The 24,577-nt window shown below is 32.7% G+C and overlaps 1 protein-coding gene across 3 annotated transcripts in view; it reads right to left on the bottom strand.

Moving 5' to 3' along the window:
• The window catches only part of Phf14 (PHD finger protein 14), a 183,571-nt gene that overhangs the window by 54,876 nt on the left and 104,118 nt on the right, over nt 1-24,577 (bottom strand). Inside the window, exon 17 of one of the 3 annotated variants that reach the window (XM_077796705.1) lies at nt 6,234-7,724. The exons of the other annotated variants lie outside the window; for them this stretch is intronic. Within the exon in view, the coding sequence (XP_077652831.1) occupies nt 7,712-7,724 (13 nt within the window). The 3' untranslated portion in view covers nt 6,234-7,711. Of the gene's footprint in view, nt 1-6,233; nt 7,725-24,577 lie in introns of those variants that run through there. 3 annotated transcript variants of the gene reach the window in all.

Here is a 24,577-nt window from a genome sequence, read left to right as displayed (position 1 = left end):
TTTGTCAACAAATCTGTCAGATTCTCTTTCTTATCTCTTCCTGATTTAAGAAATGAAAAGCCAGGGGATCCACAACTAAGAAACCAGGGGCAAGTTTTATAAAATATTTATGACTTGAGTAAAGTACAAAATTACAAGAAGGAGCTACTCTTAAAACCACAGAAGAAAAATAATTGACTTTAAGAAATCATCACAATAAAGGAAGCTATAAATCCCTAGTTTAAGTAAATATTTCATATCATGCAACACACACACACACACACACACACACACACACAACTCCCAAAGACCCATTTGGGGAATCAAGAGTTTCAGAATAGGCAAGGAAGCTAGCTAAGTTATTTAGGTATAAAGAAGTTTAAAACAGATAACATCATAAGTTTATACACTTTTTTTCTCTGCATTTTCCTAATGAACAAAGTAAACACACATGTTTTTCTAAAACATTTTAGAATCAAAATATGAACTTGAAAAAATATTTACTGTAATTCTAGCTAGAATAGATAAAAATCAAATAGTACTAAGTACTTTATTTACTATGCCAATATTACAAATAAACCATCCAACAATTAATTTAAAAGGAGTCAAATATGTCAAATAGCTGTTATTCTGGTATTAGAAAAAAATAGTATACAGCTAAGTTTGAATGTAAAATAAAGAGATTAAATGGCAAACCCACACAATTTCATGTTCTTTCTCAATATAACTTATTCATTTTTCAATAGCTAAACATTTCAATTACATTAAAAATATGGGTATAGAAACCTTCAGAGTATATATAAGTGTTTCTGAATTTATAAGGTTGAAATTTCTATACAACTGAGGTCAGAATGAATCAAACATGAAACTAACAGTTCACTAATCTTTGATGGGAAATTTAAAGAGAAATCACAATCATTTTCATCATCAAGGGACTATATTAAATATGGTTCATCTCTATCATCTTAGGGGCATGAGTGTAAGTAACAAATGCTGTTGCATTTCTAACTGTGTCAGCTTCTTATACTAGGAGTGAATACCATTACTCTGCTACCTTGTTTTAATTCTTATGTTCAACTTTTCCAGATCTTCAGGGTCCTCACTTGCCCTTCAGAGTCCTCAATAGGCCCTGGTTCCTATTATCACTGTATTTATCTAAGCATAATTTTTCCCAATACTAACTTGTTGATTTGGGAACCAGACCACTAAAACTATTAAGACTACGAAAATGACAGTAACAAGATATCAAAGTGACAACTTCTACTGAATTAAGCACACAACCTCAACTTTAGTTTATTAACTATAGTCTTTTTTTCTTTAACTTCATGTTGCTGGGCAATGTTCCATACAGTTCAGACTGATAAGAATCCTAGTTCTTGTCAGATGGAAAGTTACAGTATTAATACTGCCCTAGTTTACATCAAGTTACAATCTAATTACTGCATATTTGCTTTAAAACTATCAATTTACAAGTTATTTCTAGTGCACAACTCAAGGCAAATATGTGGTGAATGTAAGAGGGAATCAGACAGAATTCATTATCTCCTTCATGTACAAAGGTTATTTTTGTTGGCATAGCTATGAGTTTCCACTTAAAAAATTAAGAACATTGATATGACTCCAATATGTCATTGGCTTCAATTACTTATAAAATCAGCTCGAGAACAAATAAAAAAAGGGAAAAGAAATGTTCTACATGCAAGCTCTGTCAGAAGGTAATCTGAAGTATATTCCATCTAAAAATGACCTAATCCTCACCAACTGATTCCTTTATTAGCAGAATGACTTGGTTGATATGTAGAATCTTATTGTATTTTCATGCTTCCAGAGAATTAAGGAAGACAGGCAAGTACTCTAAAATTCTAGCTCACTCACCATAGTTGTAGTGTAAGTAAAAACTGCAACTCCAAGACTAAACAGTAAAAAAGAGTGGTTAATATTCTTAGTAACTCCCACAATCCAAGGAGGGGGCGAATAACCTAATCCTTAAGTCAACAGCTTTGTTGATAAGCAAATAAATATAGTAATATAAGCTCTTTGTAGAGATTTCTAAAATTATTTCAAGGCAGAAAAATTTTAGCTGTTTCTACCCTAGAATATTAAATTGAAAATAAAATCCATAGCTTTAAGTGCTGGGAACAATAATATTCTAAATTACAGAAGTGAACTTTAGCAGAATCTGTAAGAATTAATATACCATAGATATAAAAATATAAGAGATACCATTAAGGACCCTAGAAATCAAAGAACAATGCAGATGATCAAAATAGTGGATTGTTTACTTCACACAAACATATATCACTCTGTAATCTTTATCAAATCTTGTTAGCTAACAAATTCTGGATATACAAAAATTAGGTCAGTTTAAAAGCTTAAAAACCAGAATTCTTACATACGAATCTGTAATAATCTACTTAAAAGCTGTAACAGAATTAAAGTAGTTATTGATCAGTTTTACTTATGGTCTCTACTTCTAAAATATATTTGAAAACACATTAACTGTAGCATATACTATAGCATGTATTTATCAAAACAGTAAATAAAGCCTTTTTAAAAGTTTGCAAGGATTCATTGACCCACAAAAGCATAGTTATAGAGCACAATATACTTTATTAAACAACACAATGTCTATATGATAAAAAATGATTATAATATACCAATAGCACATTATGAAATAGGAAGAGAATGTCTTAACATACTAAAAGAGAATATAAAACTAACCTATAGAAAAACTCTGGATTTTCTAAATAAAATACAAACTGGACACTTTAAGAACAATCTTTAAAGCCTCTAGTGCATACTGTGCACATTAACACTATGGGACATTCTAAAATTAAAATTTTAAATGTAGTAAAATGAATTCCACTTACAAGATAAAATAAAACTAGATTTTTAATTTGATTTTTACTAAAGACAACTTCCTAATATTAGATTTATATTGGCTTTAGACATAAATAATACAGCAGCTTCATATGATCTGTTACACACTGATTCAACAAAAAGCAGTGACCAAATAAACATTGTTTTACATATATTTAAAATACTTACTTAGCATATGAATAAGATAGCACCCTAGACAAAGAAGAGGAAGAAAGTGATTTATCTTCATATGTGCTATGTATGGTCCACACGGGTAATTAATCAGATACTTACTGACTACTGACAATACACAAAAAGTGAAAAGAAAGAAGTGATTTACTTCTTTCCTTGCCTAGGATATAGGCTATCGGCCAGTCTTTGAAAGGGTTTAATTCCCTTTACTTCCATTTGGTAAGTTCATTAGGGAAGTAAACTAAGTAATAACTTTCCAAAAACTAAAACAAGTGTACCTTCTATGCAAATAATTTATAGCTACATGATAAGCTAAATTTCAAGAAGAAACAAAATCCATAGTACAAACTTAAAAAGAGATGTGCATTTCTTATGATCAAGCTCATCTTGATAATCATAGCTATTTTTTCACATCAATGGAACATTTTATTTAGTCTATATAAAGCTAAAGAAAAAAACAATGCTGAAAATGGCCACTATTACACCTGTTCACTTAAAAAAATCAAGAGAATTGATGAATTGAATTTTCTGATTTTTTCATTATGTCTATGTAAAAGTTCATACAAGAAAAAATTTAAACATTTGTCTTAGATATTAGCATTACTTAACTAAAAACCTCTTTAGCAGCTCAAACACACAAATCTATTAACCAGTAGTGATAGATTTCTTCATTGAACAGTGACCAATTATCTCTACTACACATTTTAATAAATGCAGAACAAATGTACTGTGGCCCATTAAATCACTTTTAAAACAATATAGACTTGGAACAAAATTCTCCAGTATAGAATAACAATATTAGAATAACATTTAATATCAATAAATACAATATTTTATTCCTTATAACTTACTATTTTAGTGCAAATCACCTAATTTTATAATTATATAAAATAATTGGAAACTGTCTTTTTAGTAATATTTCACAAATAACAAACTAATGTGTAAGAATTAAACCTATTTAATTAATTCCACTAGAGACTTCTATCATAGACAATAATGGATGAATGGGTAGTAAGAAATATAAAGAAAATATTCTTGACACATAAAAGTTAATTCATTGAAATAGTATTTGGAAAATTATCCAAATCAAATTCCTTATTTTATAGCTAAATAATGGAACCAATTCACTTAGTGAAATGTGTACCAGCCAGGATACAAGGTTAAAAATGAAATGAAAAAAAAAAACATGAAACACAACAATTGATATAAAAATATGCAATAAGGTCAAGTATCTTTTCATAGCACGAGAGAATGATTACACATTTCCATACCTGAAATGTCTGCTTTGTTCTTTAATAAACTGATCTCCATCTGCTCATGCCCTTGGAAAATTTTTAGCAGTACAACCTGCTGTGTAAAAGCTCCACATAACTTTGTATTTCCCTGTTTATAATTAACTAATTATGCTCTAATCAATAGTGTAGATCCTGGTTTTACAATGTAAATCAGATAAATGAGATAATGGCTAGGGGTCAATCTCATTTTATTTACAAAGCCCAGCCTGAGCATACAATTTCATTAAATCTTATGTACCTGAACAGCAGTGAATCTTATTGGCAGGCCTAACACAAACACCTTAAAGTGAGCACTAAGAGAAAGAGGCCTACAGTTTTAGAAGGAAGTATTTGTACAGCATACCCATCTCAGATCACAATCCTTAATGGTATAAATTTACAAAGTTACAAAGTGCTGAGTCAGGTGGGTAGGAAAAAATTCTGCCTCCAGAAAACATGTAATTCTAAGTTGTCTCAAGTTTCAATTGTCAAAAACAATTTCACAAAATTTAAAAATCTTTTGAAGAATGTAAACACTCTGCTACAAAGGCCTTCTGAATTTCTTGAATAGATTTTGGTGAAACACTCATGAAATAGTCTCATGTTGTGAATTAAGTAAAAAACATTGGTGAATTTTATCAAAGAAGAACTTTAAATATTTAAAGAATGGGTTTTTTAAGTAATAGGATATAAAATAGGGATATGGAATAATGAAAGTAAGTTATCTATTGTTCAGCAATCATAATATCATAAGTATAAAATTCAATAACATACAAATGACAATAATCATTAAATGAAGAATAAATATGATTTCTAAACTTAGATGGCTAAATTTTGTTTGTGTTTAAACATGATCCTAATTTCAAAATTTTTTTTAAAATGAAAAGAATTAGTAATTGTGAAAAAAAGTTTCTTCATTCCTTGTGTATAAAACAGTGCTGTTTCCAGTGTATAATAAACATTTAAAGCCATAATTAATCAATGTTGAGCACAACATAATGATTTTTTAAAAATGTATGACTGGTTCTCAAAGTGGTGTCCCTGACAAGTTAAAATCACCATCACCTGGGAACTTGTTACAAATTTGAGTTTTCAGGCCTAATACCAAATCTACTTAAAACTCCAGGGAGACAGAGAAAAGAGTAGGTGGAGAGAGAAGGCCAAGAGGAGAAAAAAGGAACCAACTGAGTTCCAACAAATCCTTCTTGATACTGATGCATGCATGATAACAAAGTCTGAGAAGCACGAGTATTAATTACTAAGCATTCTTGTGTTTCAGAACATTTATTTTCTTCCCAATATTTCAGTGCTTCTTTCTTTCGTTATTCTGTGGCAAATAATGGTCATTTACCTGATTTCTCACTTTCTCTAATGTATATTAGTGAAAGATTAACCATTAATCCTCAATACACATTAAATTTTTTCTTTGAACTGCAATTGGACCATTTACAGAGAGGGGTTAATTTTGTACTACAAATATATGAATGTTTAAGAGATTATTATGAGAAAATATTTTTCCATTACCTTTCAAAGTTCTTCTACACTTTTATATAACCTCTCATATTATGTATTATGTAGCTTATATTTGTAACATGATGAAGTTCTTAGGGTTAGCATAAAACATAGAAAAGAATATCCATTATTGAAAATTGCAAGATGAAGAATGACAATTTCAGAGTATTTTAATTAAAACTAAAGTGAAAGGAATTTTGATTAACAGTGACACCAAAACCACAACAAGTAATGATTTCTCAAAAAATAAGCAAATAAATAAACAAAATAATCATTAGTATTATCTTACCATATTTTAAAAGACAGCAAGGGCCAAATATATTAGCATAGTTCATTTAGAACATGGTAATCTTTCCTGTTTCTTAAAATCAGATGGAAGTCAGCAATAGTAATAATTACCAACTTTTTCTTAAACTTAAGTGATAGTCTTTTCTTATTCTTAAAAGAAAAAAAAAGCCTATGCGTTTTTCAAAAGATTATTAACATTTCCTTCAATGTTATGAGGTCTTTCAATATAATCTGTTTATATATAATTTCATACACATTTTATTTTTACTTAACATTTTATCCAATCATGATTCCTATAACTATAAATTACTAGCATATAGCAACTTTATACTTACACTTGGATTGGAATATTTATAACCTGCCTATTCTACTCCTAAAGTTTAAACTATTTTCCTTTGCCACTATACCAGAAAAGAAGTCCAAAATCACATTTATATATCAGGAAATTCCAAGAGATATGTTGACAATTTATGTGTATATGTGCACTTCAATTTCAGCAAAAGTCTCTTCTAATTCAGTTCAAGATTGAGTGATGGAATATTCAACATATTTCTGTCGTTGGCTTAAAACTGGATCATTAAAAGTTGAAGATCAAATTTTAAATCTGTAAACCTCTGGAAAGATACAGTTGTTGAAGATCTTTCAGCTGGCAGGTTGTACAGTCAACAAGCTTTGTATTTCCCTCCTTATTTCATAATGTCATATTAAAGGTTGAAAAATATTAAGTTATCCTGAACACAGAAAGTTCATATAAAACAATAAGGACCAAATAAATTTGGGTATTTCAAAAAATTACCTACAGACCCACAGACATATTTTTGTTCATGAGCTTAAAATCTAAAATTGTAAAAATTCATGCTAATAATATTAGTACTTTCACACTAGGACTAATGAGTCAAAAATAGAATGTCATATGCTTCACAAGTCTTTCACTTTTGCTGAATATTATAAATAGAAATAATGTTTAATATAAGAGTCTATAGTTGTTCCCCAATGCAACAGTATTTTGCATATGAATATATGTATTAGATTGGATGAAGCAGATTAGCAGACTAATAGAAAGCATTGTCTTTCTTGCTTGTTATTGGTATTGTTCAACAACAGGGAGAACATATTGCATTTAAGTTCCACAGGCTTCTGTAACTCTTCAGTGAGTCCAAACACTGTGTATCATCATTTACCAAAGAAGCAAGAGGGAAAGACATTTACTTAATAGGACAATTCTGACAAGACATTTATCCAATATTTTTCAACAATGCACATATCAAATATTTCTGATTAGTGCAAAAAAAGAGAAAGAGAGAGAGAGAGAGAGAGAGAGAGAGAGAGAGAGAGAGAGAGAGAGAGAGAGAGAGAAAAGGAAAAAAATCCACACAGGCAAATTAACTGCCTTGTCAGTCCAAGTAACAAACCAATCAATTACATTCTATTCAAACCTGACAAGCAAAGGCAACTTTTTGCAGTGATAAGCTTATGGAAAGGACAAGATAGCTGTTCTCCTTTATTTTATGTACTCTATTGAGAGTTTTATCCACATTTTTAAAATCACACTTATAAAAGAGGTTTCCAGGATTGCCTCCGAGGATGAGCTGTGGCAGAGTTGGGTCTCATGAAGGGTATCTACACAGTAAAGTGATAAGAAAAGAACATTAACATTTAAAGATCATAGCAGCTCTGTACTACGTCTTAAGAAACATACTAATAACACCACAGTAGATTCAAATAACATATGATCTGATCCAAAGATATAGATAACCTAAACCTAAATGCCATGATCTTGTGTAAGTTCTCATTGGTTATAACTGAACTTTTTTATCTTTGGAAACAATGAGTTGCCTCCTCTTGTATTATTATTATTTTTTATTTTCAAAATAAACCTATTTTACTAAAATTTAAAAAGTGGAAAAAGATGAAGTACTTGTATTTATAAAAAGAAATATATATTTGATCAATAGGTTTTTTTTGACAAATATCAGTTTGCTATTATTTTCACCCAATACAGCAATTTTAACAATGCCTGAGAAAGCATGCAATTGTGCTGAAAACAAATAAACCTAATCAGTATGTTACTGGCCTAGTTATATTCAAGTAGTCTTAGGGAGGAAATTTTCAAAGTGATTTTTATCCCCTGTGTCTACACTGCCTTCTTTTCTAAGACTTTATTAGAAATACTGGGCTACCATTATTTACTACCTTTGTGTTTTTATATTCAGAAAAGAAATTATAAGAACTTAGTGATCAGAATTAACATTTTTTGACTGTGGTAAATATAAGAATTTGTCATTTCTTTCATATATTTAGATCTATGTACATGAGGTGAAATTGCCGAGTAGTCAAATCATAGAAAAAGGTTCCTTTTTTTATATATATTTAACTATTAGAAAGATGTGTTTAATGCTTCTAAGTTCTGCTGAGAAAAAGAAAGTGAAAAGTGGCACACAGACAAAAAAAGCACTACTGAGGAGAGCTACCACGCTAAACAGAATAACCTCCAAAGAAAGTGAAAACAAAACTGTATAAGAAAAAAGAATATAATGTGAAACACAGTTTTCAAAGAAATCCTGTATTTATCAACGTATGAGAAATAGCAGAAAGAACTTTAACTTTTCTCATTGCTTCAGTCTCTAAGCAAAAAGCTTTGAGCACATTCTTAATCTGATATTTTGACAAGTGATTTTCTGAAGGTTAAGCACCACTGGAAAAGCATAATGCAAGAGGAAGCAACCATATCATTAATAACAGAAGTGCAATTAACTCTTAATTACATGCACAAATAATGGAGAGGAGCAGACAACTGAAAATTTTTATTTATATTTGACTTTCATTTAAAGTTTAATATAGAGACATTAGATATTGTAGAAATCTGCTTTAAACCTCAGTTAAATCCAAGTTGAAGTTTGAGAAAACTAAAGAGCTATTGCTAATGCTATTCCATCTTAAATTTCAATTAATATTCCAAATCTTTCTTAATGTCAAGATAAGTGGTGTGACTTGTCTTGGCTCCTATTTTCTGAGGACAAAAGATGGTGCAATTTTTTATTTTAAATAAAAAATGAAGTTAGCTTTGTATTTATTTCAAATGCACCTAATAATAAGCTAACTTTAAAAAATACTGTAGAAAAAAGACAAATACTTCCAAAGCACTTCAGTAATGCACACACCAGTAACTATCAATGAATTCTTCACCTGCGTAGCTGGAATTGCAGGCCAAGAGGAAAATTCCAGCTATCTACTACTTTTGCCCCAAGAAAGTCAAATGTGTCAAAACAGCATAGTAATGAGGAAGCATACCTAATCACTGTATGAGCTCTACAGTCAAGATAGCCTAGATTTCATCTGCAGTTCTATCATACTCTAGTTGTGAAAATCTTTTTCTTTTCCTTACCCATAAAATATAAATTAAATCAGTATCTATCTCTTACAAGTTTTTTTTTAATATGCAACATTACAGGGTTGTTGTGAAGATTAAATGAGATAAAAAATGAAATGCACTGATATAATGACTGGAATATAAGAAGCCCTCAAAAAATCTTGACAACTAATGTGAAGGCTAGTAGCTTTGTCAAACAATATTGTAGTATTTTTGTGACAGGAAAGAAATTGCATTTTAATATATAAAAACTTGTGTAATGTGATTTTAATATATAATTGGAATATTTTCAATTGCTTAATAACTCTATACCTCGGTTACCTTATATCTAAAATGGAGATATGCATACCTAATTGGACTGTTGACAAGAATGAAATGAAATAATATATTTGGAGAGTCTGAAACCTAGTGACAATCTAATATTAACATTATTATAATGTCAGTCCAAAAATAACATTTCTCTGTGGTTCAATTACAATTGTTAAAAAAATACAGATTTTTATACATTATTCCCTAGATAACCAAAATCATCATCAACTCCAAAATTTGTATCCAATTTTATTTACAAATTCATTTTACCTCATTTCATTAACATTGTTTATTTCATAAGTCCAAACCAATACAAAATCAATATAAATCAAAACCTTGTTATAAGATAAAATAAGATGCTTAGGGCTGGGGATGTGGCTCAGCGGTAGCGCGCTTGCCTGGCATGCGTGCGGCCCGGGTTCGATCCTCAGCACCACATACCAACAGAGATGTTGTGTCAGCCGAGAACTAAAAAATAAATATTAAAAATTCTCTCTCTCTCTCTCTCTCTCTCTCTCTCTCTCTCTCCTCTCTCACTCTCTCTTTAAAAAAAAAAAAAAAAACTTATAAAAAAAAAAAAAATAAGATGCTTAATTTAAAAAAAAAAAATGAAAGAAAGAAACCAGAAGACAATATAGTTGTCTTCTAGTTCTAAAAGTTCGACTATCCTTGTTTTGTGTGACTCCAAGGGTTGAAATTTTTAAGGGAAACTATTAGCTTACTTAGAAAAAGAAACACATTTTTGAACAAAACTGCCTCCAATGGAAAGGGACTTGACACCTCTGCCTCCAACATAAGTTTGTCCCCTCTGGCTTAGTAGGGAAGTCAGGAAGACAATTCAAGCATCAGATGAATGGTGAGATTACACACTTTGGTTTCCTTTTCACAACTGTGTATAGTTTGTTTTGGAGTCTCTTGAGTTATAAAAGTTATAAAATTTAAGAAAAATTGAGGCTCAATATCTTCGTTTTATACATGAGAAAACAACTTTAGAAGTCACTTAATTCAAGGTCCACTACTTCACTAGTGAGTAAAGTAGTTCACTAATTTAGGCAAGAAATAATCTTTTTTTTTTTGTATAAGCTAACAATATTAACACACTGCAATGAAAAATAGAAAAAAAAATTTCAAAAATGAACCTTAATAAAAAATAAATGAGTGAAACAAGAAAGATTTCATTTCACATATACTTGAACTTATGTTTATGTACTCTAAAACTGAATAACCCAGAAATACCACACTTCACTATGTAATGTATATCAACTTCATGCTTCTGTTCTTTAAATATATATTATGTGTCTATAGTGCATTTATTTAAAAAATAAAGAGAAATTTTTAAAATTCAAATATTAATAGCACATAACAAAAATATTTGCAAATCATACAAAGTTTCTTAAAGGTTTAATATTTTAAAGTAGAATTTAAAATCAAAAATGTCACACAGTAACTAGTACATACATGAAGCAGATTAGTCATTCCACATATCACAAAATCATCAAATCAACTTAATGATAGGAGAAACATATACAAAATAAGCATTTTAATTTTTATTTTTATGATTCCTTTCAGTTATATAGGACAATAGGATTTGTTTTGACATAATTATAAAAGCATCAAATATAATTTGTTCTAATTCTGTCCCCAGTACTTTCCCTTTCCCTCCCCTTCCTCCCTCCTCTTGTTCCCTTCCCTCTACTTTATTGATTTTCTAGTATTTACTTACAGTTATGTTTTTTTTTAATTAGTGTCTTACGGATGTATATTATGGCGAAATTAACTGTGGTATATTCATATGTGTACATAGGAAAGTTAGGTCAGATTTATTCCACTGTCATTCCCTATCCCATGCCTCCTCCCTTCCCTTCATTCCCATTTGTCTTCTCCCGTGATCTTCTATTTTTTTAGCCCCTCCACTTTGGATTAGCATTCACATATCAGAGAAAACATTCAACCTTTGACTTTTTTGGGGACTGGCTTATTTCACTTAGCATGATAGTCTCCAACTCCATCCATTTACTGCAAAATGTCACTCATTCATGGCTGACTAATTATGGCTGAGTAATACTCCACTGTATATATTATGGCTGAGTAATACTCCACTATATATATCCAAGTTTTATCAAAATATAATTTTAATAAGAAAAAGTGGCAGTTGGGCTACATTATCTAAATATGAGTATTGTGAAAACTAAATATCTCTTCTTCAATCTTTACTAATAGAATGATTCCTTAAAAAGCACTTTTAACCCCCCCACCCAACAGCAACAACAACCAAAAAAACCAGCCAGGACAATGCAGTGACTCTCATCTCAAAAAAAAAAAAAAAAAAGTAACCAGGAAAAAACACTTTAAAGTTTCATTCACGGAAAACCAGGTGTTTTCGAATTTCTTTTTTATAATATAATCTTTTTATAATAAGCAACTAAGCACCATTTCAATTTTGCAGATATTTAGCTTAAATCACTTTTCATAAAACAAGGTCTACGGAAAAAAGGACATACTCTTGGTAGAAGACGTCTGAGTAACTTTTAAGAACAATGATACAAAGCAATATAACTTTAAATTTTATACTGCTCTGTGCTACAAAGCCTCTTTTGCACAAAATAGTGCAGTCAACATTAAAGACAGCCCTAGAATAATGGATTTTACATAATGAACAACAGGTCACAGGGGGAGTTAGGAAGGGGAGGAAAGGACCTGGACACTAGTGAAGATGTAGCAGACTTTCTTCAGATTGGAGTTCAAGTTCTGGCCATTTAATTAGGCAAGAGAGATTGGATGAATACATACAGTAGAACCACGGAAATTAATGACAAACTAGAAATAAACATAAAAAGCAGCAGTAATGAAAAGCAGCTGAGGCAGCGGAGTAATATAGTGGAGAATGAAGACTGGCCATTGAGAAAGGTCTCAAGGAAACCAGAAAAATGGGAAAGGGAGAGAATGAATATCAAGAAATGTTATTGTGGAAACTTACTGCCCAAATATCTCTATGATTCTAGGTGACCTAAACTTTATCTTTATATTTTTGTATTTTTTGTAGGTATATTTTTATAGTGAACAAAACTTGAAAAAAAAAACTAAATTTCTACTCACTGTCCTTTAGATATTTTTAAAACTAAGACTTTATCTTTAGGATAATTTTAGATTTATGTAAAAAATTGAGAGCAAGTAAAACACAGATTGTCATAGACTCCCTCCTAAACATGTGCACAAAATTCCTTTAAAATTTAAATGCTAAAGGGTTCATTTTCAATCCATGAGCCCTCTGATATCTCAGGGATCCCTAGTGAATAAGACACATAGAAACAGATGAAGGGACAAACAGGCTATGATTTGGAAGTGTTCATACTTCATTGATTCTTATTCAGTGCAAGGATACTGAATAGATCAGTGAGTTGGATACAATGCTTACAGGAGATGAATGTGAGGCGATGAACTTTCTGAGAAGTATGTTATCATTAGTATAGGCATTTTGTTATTCTTAGTCTAGCATTATGCATCCTTGGTAAGGGAAAGTATTAAAACAACAGCTGAAGAACAATATGGGATATTAAGATATTATGAAGAGTTTCAGAAGTTAGGTTATGTATTTTTTACAACTCAATATCTTATATTCTTTCTAGCCCTGAATTTCTAATTTGCCAAGAAATTAAACTGGGAAAAATAATAAATCTACTATGCCTAATGATAATTTGAAGTAGTAATTTAGAAATCCAGGAAATTCAGCTATTAATACATATAAAAATATAGGTGCCACGTTACTTTTAAAAATCACTTTGAATCTATTAACAGCTCCTGTTGCTAAAACATTATCTCTTCTGGGTGCCATAATAGTATTCCATAGCCATGATATGGTAGTATCAATAAAACAGATTGAAAAGTTTGAGGTCTACTATCGTTGGGGCAAATACCATCAATGAAATAAATAGGTGCCAATATGAAAACGAATGAACTGGCTGAAATAATGTGAAGATGAAGATTTTTTTTAGTAGCATGATGATAAGTCAGTATTCCAGAAAATACCTGGGCAAAAATGTCTGCAAAAATTATAAACTCAAGAAGAGACTTCACCTCCTAGGTAAATTCCTATTAACTACCGTGGCTACCTTTACAAGAATGTCATATTAAATTCATTTAAAATGGTTGCAAAACTTCACATATCTGAACCATTCTTAGATACAGGTTTATTTCTCAAACCTGTGATATAATTTGCTCCTTCAAGGCAATGCAACAACCAAATAGAATCTGTGGGACATATTAAGGAGCTGTTGAGTTCTGCCCAAGGTTAGAAGCTACATGTTATATGAAATATCTACATATAAACTAGAAAATTGGATCCAATTCTATTTCTCTCATTAAATGGAACTGTAATGTCCTTATGAGCATTCAAAAACTTTGAGATATGAGTGAATGGAACTGTAATTGAGGTGGGCATGGTAGCACATGCCTATAATCCCAGCAGCTTGGGAGGCTGAGGCAGAAGGACTACAAGTTCAAAGCCAGCCTCAGCAAAATCGAGGTGCTAAGCAACTCAGTGAGACCCTGTCTCTAAATAAAATACAAAAAAGGGATGAGGATGTGGTTCAGTGGTCAAGTGCCCCTGAGTTCAATCCCTGGCATCCCCTCCCCCAATAAAAAGTAATTGAGAGAAGTTACTGATGAAAAGTAATAATGTAAAATCTTTATCTTCTTTATAGGAAAAATGGGTGGCACCAGAGGGCTCTAATCCCAATTAAAGTTACATGCAAATGTTAATGCATACATATACTGAGCAAAATAAGAGCAACAAAATGGATTTTGCATTACTAGGAAATTCTTCTTATTAAGGAAGACCTTCTTATTAGCAACATATCTTAGAAAGTTAACACAATAACAAAAATATGAACCTCTTTGGGGATGCTCACTGGTAAAGGCTAAACCTTAGGTGGCATTCTAAAACAGAATTCCAACACTGATATTTTACACACAGGTACAAACAGTTCCCTTGATTACAGAACTACTGAAAACAGATCATTCTCCAGTTTCAAAGGTGACAGGATAAAAAACAAAAACAAACATACAAAAAACTACTCTAGAAGGAACCAGCCCTTCTGACATCTTTATCAAGTGAAGCTGATTTGGGACTTTTGTCCTCCAGAATTGTAAGAGAAAAAATTTGTGTTATTTGAAGCCACAAATTTTATGGTGATTTGTCACAGCAGTTATAGAAAACCAATACAGACCTTAATCAGCTACTCAAGAAAAACATTAGGCAAAGGAGGAGATTTGAAAAAGTGCAGGTCTGCTGGTACAGGACTGGAGAACGGGAATAGTCATCATACTGGGAAAGATACAAAGCCTCAGCTAGATACTTCTCCCTTAATAAATAAATGCTATAAAGGCTATAACCCCACTGCCACACAGTGCACAGAAAAATCTCACTGTGGAGAAGCAAGAGATGAGGAAATAAATCCTCTACTCCTAAAGGAGTGACAGGAAGCAGTACTAGTCCCAGGAAATAATACCTATCCTGATATGATCTAGATCGTCAATGTCACATGAAAATCTCACATTTTGAGCAAGATCCCCAATGCTGGAAGGTTCAGAGGTAGGGCTTTTAATTTTAAGCAATGATGAGAACTGTAACCTCATCAGCAGATTAATTTATTTTATGGATTAATAATCTGAATGAACTACTGGGTGGTAACTGTAACAGATGGTGTGACGGAAGGAAGTAGTTTTGCTAGTGGCACATCCTTGAGGTTTTTATACTGTTCCTGGCACCCAGCTCGCTTGGTCGCATGTGTTCTCTCTCTCTCTCTCTCTCTCTCTCTCTCCCTCTCTTCCTCTCCCTCTCTCTCCTTCCCTTGCTCCTATGAGCTGAGCAGCTTTCTTCCACTGTACTCTTCTGCCATGATGTTCTGCCTCACTTCAAGCCCAGAGCAACAGAACCAGCTAACCATGGACTGCACTTCTGAAACTGTAAGCCCAAATTAAAGAAAGTTTTTCTCCCCTAACTTCTTCTCGTCAGGTATTTTGGTCACAGTAAAGGAAAGCTGACTAACATACATATCTTTTTCTTAATAAAATACATTTTAAGAAAGAGAGAAATTCAAGTAATGAAAGTCAAAACAACAGACACCTGTCCATGTTATGTTCTGTCCTACAGCCATAGCTGTATGTATATCAGTTAAGTCTTTTTTTAACCAATTTATTATAATAGGTATTTTTATTAAATTTATTCTAATTTGTTATACACGATGGCAGAATGCAATTCATTTCATATTACACATATAGAGCCCAAGTTTTCAAGTCATTGATTGTACACAAAGTATTTTCACACCATTCGTGTCTTCATTCATGTACTTAGGGTAATGATGTCTAACTCATTCCACCATCATTCCTACCACTTTGCCCCATCAAAAGTTCCTCCATTCCTCCCAAGCTCCCCACCCCAAAAATCACCATTATGAGTCAGCAACTTCATATCAAAGAAAACATTCAGCATCTGCTTTTTTAGGATTGGCTTACTTCACTTAGCACTATATTCTCCAACTCCATCCATTTACCTGCAAATGCCATGATTTTATTCTCTTTTAATGCTGAGTAATGTTTCATTCTGTGTATATACCAAAGTTTCCCTATCCATTCATCTATATGTTTAAAGGCCTTCTATCACTGAGGGTTGGGAAGAAATTCCTACACAAGATCTGTCAAACACACAAGGAAAAAAAAAAAACAGGCTAAATCATTAAAAAAAAAAAAGCCTCACATTCAGAAAGCAAGCTGTTATGGTTTAAATATAAGGTATTGCTCAAAAGCTCTTGCATTAGACAATGCAAGAATTTTTTTCAGAGGTGAAATGATTGAATTATTACAGTCTTAACCTAATCAGTGGGTTAATCCACTAATATACATTAACTGGGTGGTAACTGTTGGCAGATAGGGTTTAGCCTAGAGGAGCTATGTCACTGGGGTGTGCCTTTTGGGGTTTATATTTTGTCCCTGGTGAGTGGAGTTCTCTCTGCTTCCTGATTCCCATGTCTTGAGTTGCTTTCCTCCCCCACACTTCTCCACCATAATGTTCTTTCTTACCTCAGGCCCAAAGTAATGCAGCCAGCTGCCTATGGACTAAGAACCTTTAAACCATGAATGCCAAATAAATTTTTACTCCTCTAAAATTGTTCTTGTAAGGTCTTTTTGGTCATAGTGGCAAAAAAAAAAGCTGATTAAAATACAAGTTTTGGTTCTCTGGAGTCTCAAGGCTGAGTTCAAACAAGGAAAACTGAGAACTACCAAGCAAGCACTGATCATCAAGTGTTTGCAATCTACCTCTAGCAGAGAGGAATGAGTAGAGTACAGTTTTCTCAGTACTACCAGTATACAGATAAAGGTAAAATCTAAGACAGAGTAAAAATACTGACCCAAAAAAAAAAAAAAAAAAAAAAAAAAAAAAAACTTGGTGCTGGGTGAGGTGGCCCACGCCTGTAATCCCAGAGTAATCAGGCCCAGGAGGCTGAGTTCAGCAATGGTGAGGATCTAAGCAACTCAGTAAGACCTTGTCTCTATATAAAATACAAAATAGGGCTGGGAATGTGGATCAGTGGTATAGTGCCTGAGTTCAATCCCCAGTACCCACACCCTGCCCCAACCCCCTACCCTCCAAAAAACCCACCTTTGGCACTGTAACCTCAAGCATAAGCACAGGTAACAGTAGAGAAATTTGAAGTGTCTGGTACACTTCAGGTAAGCAAGGTAATAGAAAATTTACAAGCCCAATTCAACTCTGGCCTGAATTTACTCTACAAGCTAACAGCATAAAAAAAGAGCAGGTATAAATACTCTGCTGTTCAACTTATGATGTCCAGAATTTCAATCCAAAATTATGAGACACACAAAATGAATAAAGAAGAAAGAAGGGGAAATGGATGGATGGAGGAATGAAGGGAGGGGAGGAGGAAAGGAAGGAAGAAAAAGGGAGGAAGAATAGGAAGACAGGAAGGTAAAAGTAAAGGACTGCAGTCAAGAAAAAAGCAATCTACAGAACAAAGTCAGGGATGACAGAGATATTGGAATATGTTCTCTGATCATAATAAAATTAAAGAAGAAATCATTATCAGAAAAATATATGGAAAAATATCTCAAATATTTTTGGAAAAAAGTCCCACATTTCTAAATAACTCATGAGTTAAAAGAGAAATTAGATATTTACAATCTAAACCTGGAAGCTACATTTGCTGAGCAGGTTTGTATCACACATTCTGACTATAGCAAAAACAGATGTCTTAAATAATAACTGATGGTCTCATGAGTCCGTCAGATATTGCACCATTTTGCACTGTCTAGAGCATTGCTATTACCAATCTAGTTCAAGGATCACTATAAGGAGAAAACAAACTTTTTCATTGATCTTTTATTTTGCTTGCAAAGTTTAAATTATTCTGTTTATCAGCACCCCTGTGTCAACATTTTATAATACTATTTCATGAAATATACAATAATCATTTGTAGAATAGAGTGAACTTTTCTAAAATTTTCTCCCAAACAACTAGAACATAACATCAGTAAAGGGAGAATCCAAGAGCATAGAGAGAACTGTCAGAGGTAATACTTGATAGTACCTACTATCTGTGAAGCTTTAAAAAGCCACAGTTGTCCAAACCATTGAAACCCCCCAGGCTCATTTGTTTTGTTTTGATTTGATTTAATTTGTTCTTGGTTCTTCTTCTTCTTGGTTGCATGATGTTGTTGTTGTTCTTTGTTTGTTTGTTTGTTTTGGCAATACCTTCTACAGGTGATTTGTATGCATCTAAACAAGCTGAGAAACACTATAATACTGCAGAGAGGAAAAAGGAAAGATAGATGAAAGAGAGTAGAGTAGGCCTTCCTCAGCACTGTAGGCATAGAAAGAAAGGTGAAATCTAAGAGGGAATACAAACACTGGCCTAAATGGCTTCCTACAAAAATCAGTGGTTCTTAAAGTCTCCAAACCAGCAGCATCTATATCAATTAGGAACTTGTTACAAATAGAATTTTTTGGTCATTACTGCAGAACTGACGAAACAGTGCAACAAGTCTTTCCGGTGACTTGAATGTAGCCTAAAGTTTAAGAACTAAACTTTAAAGATCACTAAAGTAGAATAAGTTCAGTTGGTATGATGATAACACCAAGAAAAAGGTATGGAAACAAAGTCAAATATTAAAAAACAAAAAAATTTAAGGGGGGTAAAAATAAATTAAAAAAACTATTTCACTACTCATATAGATAGCTCAGTTGATATCTAACTAAGCAAAAGTTAAGAATTATTTGTAATCACAGATATTTTGGTTAGCAAAATAAAGCTTAAAAACAAAATAGCAAAAAACCAAATGCCGAATGTTTTCTCTGATATAAGGAGGCTGATTCATAATGGGGTAGAGAGGGGGAGCATGGAAGGAATAGATGAACTCTAGATAGGGCAGAGGGGTGGGAGAGGAAGGGATTGAGTATAAGGTTAGAAATGATGGTGGAATGTGATGGACATTATTATCCAAAGTACATGTATAAAGACACGAGTTGGTGTGAATATACTTTGTATTCAACTAGAGATACGAAAAATTGTGCTCTATATGCATAATAAGAATTGTAATGCATTCCGATGTCATATATAAATAAAAATAATAATAAAAAAAACCGAGTAGCCAACAATTATCCAAGAACCTCATCTGTAGAATTTACAACTTGGTATGTAAACCTCTTGGGAGTCAGCTTATAGGTCAACTAAACCAAAGGCATCTACCCAAGCCTTTCAGTTCCTCTTTTCTTACAGAACCCACAACTTCCTACCAACCTTCACTATCCACTCAGAAATAATTCTTGACATAAAGTAAAAACAGGGGCTGGGGATGTGGCTCAAGCGGTAGCGCGCTCGCCTGGCATGCGTGCAGCCCGGGTTCGATCCTCAGCACCACATACAGACAAAGATGCTGTGTCCGCCAAATACTGAAAAATAAATATTAAAGTTCTCTCTCTCTCTCTCTCTCTCTCTCTCTCTCTCCCTCTTTCTCACTCTCTCTCACTCTTTCTTTAAAAAATAAATAAATAAATAAATAAATAAAGTAAAAACAGAAAAATTAGAATTGAATACTTGAAGGGTAAAGGAGAGTTACTAAATTTGTTAAGTTACCAAATCTATTTCTGGAGTTTTATTCCTCTATATTTAAAATCCCATAATATACATGCTTCTAGAAATCTCTAATTTAACAGGCATAATAACAAACCTCACAATCCTCTATGACAACATTTGCCTTGTATTTATCACAAAAAAGTAAAGTCACTCCCCTCTCTGTTACTGGTCTACCATTCTCTCCAATTATTCAGCTTAAAGTCAGTCAGTTTGATTTAACACTCCCCATTCTTCCTGGCCTCCTTATTTTTGGTTAATTATCTGCTGTAATCTTAGTGTAGCATTGTTTCTTGGATCCCTCCAATCCTTTCAATTTCTAATTCCATCAGTCTGGGGTCTAGCCTCCATACTAGACTACCTCCAGCTCCCATTCTTTCATCACATAGGCCACTGCACTATCAGTTCTCCAAAATGCTACACTCCATATGAACCCTTACCTTTAATGAATCTCCATTAGGCCTCTAAAAATCTTAGCCTGAACCCAAGCCCCCATCTTCCTTTCTCGTAAACCCAGTGAACGCATGCATCGCTCCTATAGTCTTACTTTGTGTCTTTTTCATTCACCCTTTTGAAGGATTTCCACCTCCCTTCTCAACCTTTTAAAGCTCATTATTCAGAATCCAACTCACATGTCATCTTAGAAAGACTTCACCATTCTTTTAGGTATTCCTTGATCGTCTAAATTCTTATAACTCTTATACACCCTCTACATAACAATTTAATAGATGTATAAAATAGGTTTCTATATTCAATATTTTGAACAAAAAAGATGTGACTCCATGTAACTCTAGTGAGAAGAAATACAGAAATGTCACTTTTATACAAAATAGGGAGAAAAGTAATTTCTGTACAAATAAAAGCTTCAGAGGAACAGTCAAATCTTCAGTCAGTATGCTCAATGCTCTACATGAAACTCAACTTCTTTTTAAAAAGACAACATTCACAGACCATGTCACAAGAAGGTCCTTGATATAATCAGTCAATTTTCTGATTCTTTAAAAACTGACACAAATGAGTAACCTGAGAGGAGAAATATGGGTGTGAAAGATTTCAGTCACTTAAAAGGAAAGTTATTGATTGATGTAATTTCACTTGGATGTAACTGAATGCCATTGATTTAGCCCTTCCTGAGCCTATCTTCCTTGTGCAGCTGTGTTGATCTGATTCACTGGGTAATTACAGAGAGTGCCCCTAACAGTTTCATTTAAAGCAAAACTAGTCTGCCTGCTATTATTTGTAGAGAACATACTTAAAAAATTACTTTCATGTAGTTTAATCAATCAATTCTCACAGATTTCAGCTGGTTGTTATTTATGAACTAAATCACACAGTCCTTGACTTCATGCATTAACTCAGTAATAAAAAGTAACATGTACACACATAAAGAATGCATGAAAAAATTCTACACTAAAACATATAAGGCCACAATTTTAATAGCACAGTTATAAAATAATAATTAACGTTTTTTTAATTTCCCCTTCTTCTATTCACCCATAGTAACTTTCTCAAACTTGCCTAAGTATTTCAGGAATGCAGACATATTAAGCATTTCATAAAAAATGTTTCCAGAGTTCTGAATTCTACCTCTTAAATAAATTATGGTGTAGTCAAATAAGGTTCACAGAAAAATCATAAAAATTAAAGGACTGACACAGTATCTACAGAAAGCAGAGGCAATGTGGTTATTAATTTTAATATTTTTATAAATTTTGTTTCTTTCAACAACTAAAATTAGGGTACAATAAAACAAACTTTGGTTAAATAACAGGGTACCCTTGTCTGGGATAAAAATGAATATCTTGAACCAATTTGGGTAAATAAAAAGAAAATACTGTTTTGAGGAGAGAGAATAAATTCTGAAATTCAGACTTCAATTTTCAGATAACAATACACCCAAGGGAATGCAGTTAATGAGAACCTTTTTTGAGAAATATGCAAGAACTTAAAGAGAAAAATCCATATTTCATAGTAAATAAATATTTTGAAATTTCTATTTGTTTCTAATTCTAGTTATACTAAAAAAGTAAATATAATCCAAAATTGTAACTGATAAAAATAATCATAGATGAGACAATCTCATCCCAAATCTACTTCTTATCCTATATCCAGGATAAGCCATGAAATAAAAAAAATAAAAGGAGTAATATTATGTATATGTAAATATACATACATATATGATTTTATTAATTTTCAAACTGTGATGTGCTATCAAAAATATTTTAAAACAGAGCTGGGGTTGTGGCTCAGTGGTAGAGCACTTGCCTAGCATGTACAAGGCCCTGGGTTCAATCCTTAGCACCACATAAAAGTAAATAAGATAAAGGTATTGTGTCCAACTACACCTAAAAATAAATATTAAAAAAAATGTTAATGGTTAACATCTTAGAAGCATTAAAACAACTGTCTTGCCAACTGTATCACTTAAACAGTGTATCACATTAAGCAAATTAAGGGAGTAGACTGTTGATCAATAAATGAAATATTTGCCTGGCATTCTTGTAATCCCAGCATCTGCAGAGCCTGAGGGAGGAGTACCACAAATTCAAGGCCAGCAGCCTTGGTAACTTAGCAAGACCTAGACAACTTACTGAGACCCTGTCTTAAAATTTTAGAAAAGTGGGGAGGGGCCTGGGGATATCTCAGTAGTAAAATGCCTCTGCATTCAATCCCCAGTACCCCCATCCATCTATGAATGAAAACAAAAACAAATTGTGATGAAGGCACCAGCACTTCATTGATTGATATATGTGTGTGTGTGTGTGTGTGTGTGTGTATGAATGTGTGTGTGTGTGTATATATATATATATATATTTTTTTTTTAAATAGATCTAGTCATAAACTAGGCCTCATATTGTTAGGCAATCCTTCTACATTTTCCTAGGCAGCTTGAACTACTGATTCCTAACAGCACCTCTTTTCATTCTCATGTTTCTTACTCCATCATCTTTTTTCTTCCTCCTTTCTTTAGCAGATAACCTCACTTAACATAGAAGACAGAAGCCACTGGACACAAATACATAAACTTTTCTAACACAACTTTCCAGTATCAGGTAAGCATCTCTTTGACCATAGCTCACTCTCCTCACTTGGTGTTCCGTTTCCCTTCTAAAGCCAGTCTTTCTATCACAGTTTGGTGGACCTGTCCTCCTTGACTCTGATTATTTTCTTACTCTTCTTTATCTTCAGCTGCTCCTTCGTCAACAATTCTTTGACTCTCAAACATACCATTTCCCCAGATAGTCTACCCTACTGGACAGTCCTTTTTTAGTCTTCTCTTCCTCTGACTCCCCCGCCACACACACATACACATACTAGTATTATATCCAAGGCACTTTTCTCCTTCTATACTTTCCTTTGTGCTCTAATCTTTCACATTTCTTTAGCTATCACATCAATGCTGAATACTCCCAAATACTTCAGCCAGCCACTCCCTTCCCTTCTTTCTTTTTTCTGTTTTCCAAGCAAGGATGGTCTACCACTCAATAATGCTGTGCTTCATTGGCAATTGTGTAAGACTGTGATAATCCTTGTAGAACTATCTCTCCTCTTCTAGAGTCATATATTTTTTCAGTTGTCTACTCTACCTTCAGTCTTTGAAATTAATGAAGTTTTACTAAGCATTATATATCAATAGTCAAGATAATATTTAGCGTACTATATAGTCTTTCAGTAATTTTTTTGAATGGATAGTATGTAAAAGGTTACAGAGTGAGGGGCTTGGAACACAGACCTCTTGAATCCCATATTCATTATCATACTGTTTCTATAGATTAAGTTATTACAAAATTTTAGTCTTTTGAAGGAGTTTTTAAAGTGCACAGTTATATTTTTACATGATCTATGAACAAACCTTTTTTAAATGGATTATATGTACTTTCTAAAGAGCTTAGTTCTAGTGTATTCACTCATTATTTTAGTTCAAAAAGAATGGCTTTGTTTGCTTTGACTGTGAAGTCTCTTAATTGTTTATGTACACAAATACTAGTCTTAGGTAAAGGCATGTTACTACAGGTGATTGGGTTTCCATATTTCCCTTCTGTGACAGCTACTTACACTCTTTGACATTTTATTTGTTTAGTCTGGTTATTTTGGTATTATTGGTGACCAGTTCCTGATACATTGCCTGACTTTTCATCTTCATAGTCATGTTAAATTCTACCATAATATATTAATTCTATTACATCCCATATATAAATGTGTTGGCCTTGCTGGGCACGGAGGTGTACGGCTGTAATCCCAGCTGCTTGGGAAGTGTAAATGCCTGAAGACCCAAGATATTTTATTATTTTTCATTATTTTACAGGAGGATCACAAACTCAAAGCCAGCCTCAGCAATTTAATGAGACCCTAAGCAACTCAGTGAAACCCTGTCTCTAAATACAATACAAAAAAAAAAAAAAAAAAAAAAGGCTAGGGATGTGGTTCATTGGTTAAATGCCACTGAGTTCAATCCCCAGTAACAACAACAAAAAAACAACAAAAAATTAGCGTTGGTCTTATAAATTTCTTAGACCTTCCTGTTTCAATTCCCCAAAATACTTTGTAGTGGCAGTGTGTGATTTACTGGTATCAGATAATATTTCATGGCTTACCTGGTTTAAATTATGTACACAAAAGATACTGATAGCTTTAATGTCATTTTTGAA

The sequence above is a fragment of the Urocitellus parryii genome, chromosome 3, assembly GCF_045843805.1.
Source record: "Urocitellus parryii isolate mUroPar1 chromosome 3, mUroPar1.hap1, whole genome shotgun sequence".
NCBI lineage: Eukaryota > Metazoa > Chordata > Mammalia > Rodentia > Sciuridae > Urocitellus > Urocitellus parryii.
This window is presented reverse-complemented; position numbering and strand designations above follow the sequence as displayed.